Genomic DNA, 9,948 nt, shown 5'->3' on the forward strand with positions numbered 1-9,948 from the left:
ATGGGTTTCTGTGGCCCCCTTGGAAAAAATGGATCCAAAAATTTACATTTTTTTTTTAAATTTTTCCCTTTGCTCTTGGGGAAAATGGATCCGAAAATTGTGAACTTTTTGAATTTTTCCCCTTGGAGGAAGTGGGTCCGCAAATTTTAATTTTTTGAATTTTTGCCTTTGGCCCCCTTGGAGGAAGTGGGTCTGCAATTTATCATTTTTTTGAATTTCTCCCTTTGGTTCCCCCTTGGGGGAAGTGGGTACACAAATTTTCATTTTTTGAATTTTTCCCTTTGGTCCCCCCTTGGGGGAAGTGGGTCCGCAAATTTCCAAATTTTTGAATTTTTCACTTTGGTCCCCCCTTGGGAAAAGAGGGTTCGCAAATTTTCAATTTTTTTTTTAAATTTCCCTTTGGTCCCCCCTTGGGGGAAGAAGGTCCGCAAATTTTCAATTTTTCTTCGAATTTTTCCCTTTGGTCCCCCCTTGTAGGGAAGGGGGCCCACAAATTTATAAATTTTTGAAGTTTTCCCTTTGGACCCCCTTTGGGGGCTGTCCATTAATTACGTAAGAAAAAAATTACGATTTTTCGACAGCCCCATCCCTCTTGTAATATTTTTTGTATGAGAACCCTAAACATTTTTGTTTGTTTTCGATTTCTCAAACCCCCCTTCCCCCTATAAACCCTTACATAATTAATGGACAGCACCTTGGGGGAAGGGGGTCCGCAAATTTTCATATTTTTGAATTTTTCTCTTTGGTCCCCCCTTGGTGGAAGAGGGTCCGCTAATTTTCAATTTTTTGAATTTTTCTCTTTGGTCCCCCCTTGGGAGAAGAGGGTCTGCAAATTTTCAAATTTTTCCCTATAGTCCCCCCTGGGTGGAAGAGGGTCCGAAAATTTTCAATTTTTTGAATTTTTCCCATTAGCCCCCCCTTTGGTCCCCCATTGGGGGAAGAAGGTTCGCAAATTTCCGATTTTTTGAATTTTTTCCTTTGGTCCCCCCTTGGGGGAAGAAGGTCCGCAAATTTTCAATTTTTCTTCGAATTTTTCCCTTTGGTCCCCCCTTGGGGTAAGTGGGTCCGCAAATTTCCAAATTTTTGAATTTTTCACTTTGGTCCCCTCTTGGGAGAAGAGGGTTTGCAAATTTCCGATTTTTTGAATTTTTTCCTTTGGTCCCCCTTGGGGGAAGAAGGTCCGCAAGGACAGCACCTTGAGGGAAGAGGGTCCGCAAATTTTCAAACTTTTCCCCTTAGTTCCCCCTTGGGGAAGAAGGTCCGCTAATTTTCAATTTTTTGAATTTTTCTCTTTGGTCCCCCCTTGGGGGAAGGGGATCGGTAATTTTTCCAATTTTTGATTTTTTCCCTTAATGTAGAACATCCCTATCCTTCCCAAATTGTACTACACAACTAGTTGACCAACTTACAGTGGAATGTTTGATGCGACATAACGAAAAGATACAACTAGTTGACTAGTTTTTGAAAAGTGAAAATGTTGCCTGATCCGTTTATTTTATCTATTCCCTGTACCATGAGAATAGACGAGCTGTCAAATAATCAAATATGGTTGTTGATGTAAGTGTAGTATGATTGAATCAACTATATTTCCTCCTTTTATGAGATCATTTTCAATTCAAGCTTCTATTATGCTTCATTTTATTGTTTTAAGCGTAATACAATCTCAATAAGGGATTATATAAAAATCAGTGCACAAATATGCTTATTTGCGACCGCAATATGATTGACATGACTTTATTTTTTTCTTCGTGTTAGCTGTCTACCTACAATAAGCACATAGCTAAACTGGAGTATCAGTTTATCTCAGATAAAAAGATATGCGAAATCAGCAATTTCGAATAAAAATACACATTTTCAACCGTTACCGCCGTACAAAGAACAATTTCTGCACGGCGAACTGGTCGTATATACATAAAACTCCTTTTTATTTAGTTTTTCACTAAAACCGCTTATTTGAGAACCACTGCACGCGACTATATGGAAATGCACAGATGCATCGCGACACTTCTTGGCAGCTCGATAATGAGTAATGAGTGGGGTATCTACTAGAGCAATGTGTGATTTTAGTTTCCTTCCAGTTGAAGCATTATTACTATATAAGTAGCGGTAGTTGCAAGTGTCTGGAATGGGGAGAGATAACGCATTAGTACTGGGTTCCCCCAAGTGTATCGGATTGGAATAGGTTCAGCAATAATAAATGAATTTATGCAATTTAGTATCATAATTTTATACTACTCTTTTTAGTATCATAATGACCTACTTTTCCATACCGTTTCATTATGCAACTGAAATAAGTTGCATAATGTTCATTATGCAACTCATTTGAGTTGAATTATGAATATTACATATGCAACTCATATGAGTTGTATCATGAAAAAATCATTGCATAAAATTTTGTATGTAACTCGTTGCAAAACTCGGCAAGCGTTGAAGGATAAATGCACGACTCGTGCTGAAAAAAAAAAACAACTTTTTGCAACTCGTTCCATAAATATTAGTATCAGTTCTAAATCAAGTGTCATAACTTTGTTGCGTTGATTTGCGACCATCAGCTGCGGATAAAGGGTGTCCCGCATCAAATTTCACTACGGAAAATAGTGTATAACTTTTGATTGCATGCATAAAAATGGCTGATTTTTCAACCAGTATCAGTTTATTTTGTGAAGATGATGCAATCAAAATTTCATCAGAATCGGATAAGGCGAAACTGGAAGCAATTCCTCACTTTTTGGTTTTTGATTTTTTATTGAATAACGAAGCAATATTTTCAAAATCGGTTTTCGTACACATGTAGAGTATGGATCAAGGTATCTTCTGATTTTTTTTTTGTGGTGGAATTTTTTTTTTCGTTTTTGCAGAAACCATTTTTGAACAAAATTTCACAAAAAAATGGTTTCTGCAAAAATGGAAAACATTCTCCACCTCAAAAAAAAAAAAAATCAGAAGATACCTTGATCCATACTCAACATGTGTACGAAAACCGATTTTAAAAATATTGCTTCGTTATTTAATAAAAAATCAAAAACCAAAAAAAATGAGGAATGCTTTCAGTTTCGCCTTAAGTATAGATGGAGATATCTTTGACGCGAGAACTTAAGTTTTTGGGAATTTTGTACCAACAAAGAAAAAAAAATAACATATATTTTACATATATGTAGCACTTGAGTAAGAAAAACTGAACCGATTACAATGTTTTTTTCTGTAGGTAGCGTATGTATGTAGAAATACTGTTTTAAACATTCTAAACCATTTTCAGAATAGGGGCTGCCCATAAACCACGTGGTCATTTTTTGGAGCTTTTCAACCCCCATCCCCCCCCCCCCCGCGTGGTCATTCGTCCATACAAAAAATTTTATTTGTCCATACAAAATGGTCATTGGTCGAACCCCCCCCCCCCCCTCATGACCACGTGGTTTATGGACAGCCCCATAGTGTACACAAGGTTCCAAAAATCTAATATTCTCGCGTTAGGGATATCTCTGCCAATACTAAGCCGATCCCAATGAAATTTGTATGACATCATCTACACACAATATACAGTTGCTGGTTAAAAAATCATCCTTTTTGATGCATGCAATCGAAAGTTATGCACTGTTTCCCGTGGTGCAATTCGGTCCGGGACACCCTTTAATGTACGTGATAATACATACCGAACCGAGCAAGCAATAATCTATATCGAAGAAACCATTCGCCGATGTGATAAACGGTTGATGTTGCATTTGAGCCAAGAAATCACGTACGTCTAAGTCTTCGTAGTCGAAGTCTGGTTTCAATAGAGCTTCAGCTGTTTTAAGTGCCTGGATTGAAATGCAGTTGAATTTATTTAGTTATACATGCACATGTATTTTTTTTAACAAGATTTAAAATGCAGTTTACCTCTCTTTTACAGTTCGATGCAGAATGGCAAAGTAATGTGAGACTGCTTAAAATAAATGATATGCTTACTGATGATTCTAATAAATATAGAAAAGAATAAAATTGTTAAACTATAATGAACAGTAGTACATCGTATGCAACTTCTCAGAGTTTTAGATGCTAGAGCATCAGTCAACGGATGATGATCGGTGTAGATGGTAAGTGTACGCCCTTCCAAAAGATGCCGACCGCATGAACTCACCAAGATATAGCCAACCATTATTGTTGAAGCTTTTCTGTCCGTTGATACACCAAAAACTAGTAACGATCAGCAAAACAAAAAGTTTCAAAACTAGCGTAACTGTAGACCAACCGAAAATGCTATTTATTTTCCGGAAACATTTCCAAATGGCCGTATATGTTTGTTGTACTTTTTGAATAACCTTGCCGTAGTTCTGTTGAAAACTCGTGAAATTCATATCATCATTGGAGTTTCCCAAGAGTTCCAGTTCGCCATTTATAATCCTCAATCTTTCGGTCACCAAATCTATGTAGAATATTTGCTGCAATGTTGAAAATTGTATTTTGCCGTTACATTTGTGGATGATTTATTGCATTACCATCGATAATCTAACGTTCAACAACCATACAAGGGGTACGGATGTGAGTGCTTTCACGGTAACCATTATTTTATCCTGAAAACTAATTATCTCACAAATATGTATTAACGTCCAGTGTAATCCCAAAACTACAAGCTTCAGAAAGGTGCGGTTTCTATCTTTTTGATCATTGCATTGCAGTCGATACTTTTCTCGGATAGTGAAGTCAATTATATTGATGCCATCAATAAGTAACATATGGTTGTGTCGACATAGCAAAGCTTGAAGAAGTATACATCCGACATCAGCAGTTATGAGAATTAATATACACCATTCAGAGAATTTCACTACCACTCCATGCCAACTGCCTTTCAAGCTATTTGCGTAGATCTGCTGGAAACAAATTATATTGATTGATAAAACCAGCAGCCATAGAAGAATTTTTCCGAAACTCTCTTTCACATGAAGTGTACGCTTATCAACGGAAAATGGGACCAGTCCGGCACTCGAGAATACTAGAAACAAGTTCCAATTGACTCGAACAAAGTGTTTCTCCATGATGTGTTTGCACTCGACTAATATTTACCATTCACCTAAATACGGCCACTTAGAACCCAAATGGGTTTATGCATATTTAATGCTTACTGATCGCTTCTTGCATGCGGTTTGCGAGCAATCACTTAAAACTGCAATAAAATTATTAGGTAAGTGGTTACAGCACCCACTATCTGAAAAATGAAGATTAGGTTAGACATACACAAACTCTAACTGTAGATAACATTAAATAAAACTTACCAAATTGAGAAATTTTAAATCAATGTCGAAAAAGTCATGTGTACAAAACACTAGCTTCTGGTGTAATAATTGATGGGATACCATTTCCAGATCGATGTTTATCTAAAGTGACATCAAAAAGAAGCAAAAGTTTAAACATGTTTAGTTGTAAAACCTATTCCGAGTAGAAGAAAAAATCAAATCAATATCATCATTATATATTACTCAGTAAAGTACTCAAGATCCGGATTAGCTATTGGTCTGGTTGACATCTATATTTATAAAAATGAGTTTGTAGCTTCTTTGAGGCAACAAAACTCATGAACGGCCGAACCGATCAGCATGACCCTTGCACGTTTCGATTCGTATTCATGGAGGCTGTGTTTATATGTAGGGAAGTGGAACCATCTTGGCAGGGGTCCTATTTTGGGAACATTACTGCTATAACTCAGCTAATTTTGAACCAATTGACACAATTTTTGGAACGCGATGAGATACGTATAGTCTCTAGCCGTGTACAAAATTTCAAGTCAATTGGTTTGGAATTGACTGAGTTATAGCGAAAAGTGCCCAAAATACTGGCCACTGCCCAAGTGGTTCGCTATCCTACACGCAGAAAAAAATATTTTAAACTCAAAAATAAAGTGCTTTGAATAAAAAAAAAATAAACCATTGAACCACGGCTTAGTACCATTTTGCTTTGAATCAAATACATTTGGTATTTGTTTCAAAGCATTATTTTCATTGCTTTAACAATCAAGCCTCCGCGGCACTGATTGTAGTTTCAAATACTTGTTGACTTTGAATCTATCACATCATTGCTTTGAAAGTAAGTAATTTTGCAATTTCAAAGACTATTTTTTTTTGAAACAAATATTCATGGACTAAGATTCAAAAACAAAATGTTTTTGTTTGAAAATGAAAGCAAAATAAAAAAGGCGAGCGAGAATCGAACACGGATACTGCTATACTGATAGCGAGTTAACGTTCACGACCAAATTTGCTCTTGAAAATCTGAAGGTAAAACTGAATCACCTTGCTCATATTGGCAATATGCATGCTACAATATTGAAAAAAAAAAAATTTGATTCAACAAACCTCGCGATTTTGAAACAAAGTTTCTTTAAATTTGATTCTTATATGTGTTGTTTGTCTGCGTGTATAAAAAGTTACGAATACAACTCAAAAAGTTGGAAAATTGATAAAGTACTGATTTTTATGAGCTGACTGAGTTTGCCGGGACAGCTAGTAAGAGATAAAAGATCAAAAATGAGATCAAAAATTAGTATAAGGAAGAACATAATAATATCTCATTTAGATGTTATAAGATTAAACTAATATCTGAGCAGATCAGGGCTGTAGAACATCAACCCAATGTCAAAAAATGATCTGACAGATGGATTAGAGTAGAAAAAAATATGGCCGCGACCAGAATCGAACTTATGACCTTGTGGTTTATGAGCAGTTACCACTGCACTACTACTCACATCTGAAAACATAAGGTAACAAGAGCATCGAGTTCTACGTTTTCTAAGGTGTTTGCGGTTAATGGTAGTTGTGTTGGTGTGGTCGCGCCATGTAGTAGATGAGCGTATGAAAGAACTAATTTTGATCTTGAATAGTAGTTTTCAGATCTTACAATTTTCGGATATTATGGATGAACGTGTAAAAGAACTGATTTTGATCTTGAGCAGTAATTTTCAGATCTTTCGATTTCCAGATGTTGCAGATGGAAGTGTGAAGAGTTAGCTTTGATCTTAAGCAGTATTTTTCAAATTTTCCAATTATAAATGTTCGGTTACAGAATATTAATACAGTTTCAACCCAAAATTTGCAAACTGAAGATAGTATGACATTCTTTGACCAATGCCAAATATTCGACCACTTTTGACAGTTGAATTTTGACCAAGGTGTACCGGGCAAATAAAAATATTTGTCACTCTCGAAAAACGAATAGGGACAAACAGAGCCAAAATTGATTTGTAAAAAGTGGGGTGTGGGCAAAGCGTGTACGAGCAACTTGAAGCGATAGCAAGGAAAATTAAAATGAATTAAGCTCAATTGAGAATTGCATATTTTCCTAATCTGAAAGAGAACTTTTTTCTAGATGATTCCACATGTTATGCCTATGCTACGAATTGTTACAGCACTAGGCTAGTTCATCTCGGGACCCACGATATACTTCCTTTCCGAAGGAAGAACTCACACTTTGCGAGCTTATTGGGAGTGGGATTCAACCCCTGGTCCTCGGCGTGATAGTCTCGTGCCAGATCCGCTCCAAAGGGGACTTAGATATGTGTGATTTATGTTTATGCGCTTACGAAAGCATCACCATTCGATTTTTTTCCTTTCGGAAATAAAATACTTTAAAGATTGCAATTATCTGCATGAATTAGGGGCTGCTTTGGGTTTCCACTGTGTATGATAAAAATAAGTCAAATACATACCTCATCTTCCTGTTTTATAAGCTTTGCGGCATTGCTACTCAGTTTATGAAGCCTGTGTGACAAATTCTCATTCTGCAATAAACCAAAATAAACAACTTGAATATTAAATTACAAATTTACAATAATACTGTGAAACGGGGCGAAAAGATACTCCCAAGCAAACTTAGACATACTAAACTGCGCATATTTGCATAGTTGACGTAAGCGCCAACACACTTTTAAAATTCTGGCAATGAATAATGAAAAGTTTAAGATTTTTTTTTCACGTTGTCATCTAACTAGTGATTAGTTCTTGTGCTCTATTGAATAAAACTGGTCACACTTACATACACTTACATACATGTATGTAAATATTGCTTCTCCTGCATCAATTCCCGCATTCGTCACCACCGTTTACCACTAAATCAGCACCACCCTACCATATCATTTTGAACCGTCGCACGCTGTTGCGGATGGCCCAAAAACGTGATCGAAATTGTTTTGACCGTGAAAACATGATTTTTGATCTTTGGTGTCTTCGGCAAAGTTTTTCTATAAAATAAGCCCTAATTTATGGAAACATCAATTTTGTGATCAATCCCCCTAATAGTGAGAAACGATTTCTATCTTTCTTATTTGTAAGCTAAAAAATATGTTTGTTCAGAGAAGTTGTAGACAATTTGCCGAACTTACAAAATTTCTATCTTTTGATTTGTACGTACATTTGAGGCGTTTTTTATTAAGCGCCCCTTAAAATCGGTTTGTAGACTTCGCCGAACTTACAAAATTTCTATCCTTGATTTGTATGTACATTTGAGGCGTTTTTTATGAAGCACTCCTAAAAATCGGTTTTTTGCTTATAACTTTTTATATGCATTTTTCTCAATTTTCAAATGTTCTTGCAATGATTAGCCTTATTAAAACGCGTAACTTTCTCGAAGAAAGTATATATCTATCTCCAATCTATCTCTCATATTTATCATGCTATTGAAAATTTTACTTTAAAAAAAGCTTATGTTTGACATGCCCATTTGTTAACTTTCGCACGTTTTCGCAGACCAGGATTTCCACATTTGAAAATATGGAACGAGTTTCATCTATTGCAAATATAGCCAGTTTTAGCCTGATTTCGCCTGTAAAATAACATTCCCATACTAGAAATGACTATCATTATAAAATGTGTCATTGCGAAATGATCAACATATCAAAAAATGTACTTATTGCTTTTCTTACATGATTTTCCCACATGAACACGCAAAACCGTATTTACAGAATCACTTGGAACTGCATCAGATGACTTTCCCATAAAATTAAAGTTTTTTTTTTCAGAAAAACAGTGGCTCTCAAAGTAGTACGATAAGTCTCTTCCACAAAATAAACGATATTCTTAAATACTCATAAAATTTTTCGTGTTCATGTACACTTCGTCAAAATGTTAAATTTCGCCAAAGTAGTCGCCAAAGTAGATTTAATTTTGATTCTTATAATAGTAAAAGTAGGGGTACTCACTAAACAGATTAAATTGCTGCGTAAGCCATGATTTTCTGCTTATTTGAAATATTTCATGATTTTGCGAATTAAATAATCAAACATTGCCTCGGTGATCGCGACGTATAATCAGTTTAATCGGTTTACGCTGTTTAGTGAATCCCTCTAATATGTTATGATGACATTAACTGATACATGTTCTACTATGAAAGTTAATTTATATCTATTCGCCTAGTTTTATGTTATGTATGACACATTATTATATTTAGGCTGACCAGATTTGTCCCGTTTAAGTACGGGACACATGCTGGAAACTCAACAAAAAATAAATCAATTTTCGAAAACAGAATTGGATGTTAAAAATAATGCTATTTCAAGCGGAAAGAACGAATCATTCAGGTAAAAACAGCTGCTTCATGGCGCGCGTCCTGAAAGGTTAAATACGGGACGGATGGTCAGCCTAATTATATGTATTTGAACACACATTTCCATTGACAAACCTACACGTGCTGCATGATTTTCGAATACATTACCTCGCGTGTGACTTCATTGCAAGTCGTGGTAACATACAGCATGTATGATAGTACTATGATGATGCTTGCCAAAGGATCTGCTCAAAATCAAATTTATTGAATATATAATTTGAGCAACGCAATAGAAAATATGAATATTTTTGAACTTACATGATATATTCTTTAAAAAATTCGAGCCTGCAACTGAGAAGCTGGTGAAAACGTAAAATATGTAACACGTTAAGACGTAAAAGCAAAATGCTGTGGAATTTTTTTTCTATTAAAACGATGGTT

The 9,948-nt window shown here is 35.7% G+C and overlaps 1 protein-coding gene across 4 annotated transcripts; it reads right to left on the reverse strand.

The window, feature by feature from the left end:
- Positions 1-713: 713 nt before the first annotated feature.
- Positions 714-9,259, reverse strand: LOC109416180 (uncharacterized). 4 transcript variants are annotated; one of them, XM_062858557.1, is made up of 7 exons: positions 7,676-9,259; positions 5,250-5,351; positions 4,476-5,182; positions 4,118-4,418; positions 3,877-3,953; positions 3,651-3,797; positions 714-2,120 (listed from the first exon to the last, which is right to left on the reverse strand). In XM_062858557.1, exons 3-7 carry the CDS (start codon positions 5,010-5,012, stop codon positions 2,064-2,066), a joined length of 1,119 nt encoding a protein of 372 aa, XP_062714541.1. In that variant the 5' UTR covers positions 5,013-5,182; positions 5,250-5,351; positions 7,676-9,259; the 3' UTR covers positions 714-2,063. The 4 variants fall into 4 exon arrangements, with proteins under 4 accessions (XP_062714541.1, XP_062714538.1, XP_062714539.1 ...); XM_062858554.1 differs by lacking the exon at positions 714-2,120 and having other exon boundaries at positions 3,413-3,797; XM_062858555.1 differs by lacking the exons at positions 714-2,120; positions 7,676-9,259 and having other exon boundaries at positions 3,413-3,797; positions 5,250-5,457.
- Positions 9,260-9,948: the final 689 nt, after the last annotated feature.

Source organism: Aedes albopictus, chromosome 3, assembly GCF_035046485.1.
Source record: "Aedes albopictus strain Foshan chromosome 3, AalbF5, whole genome shotgun sequence".
Lineage (NCBI taxonomy): Eukaryota > Metazoa > Arthropoda > Insecta > Diptera > Culicidae > Aedes > Aedes albopictus.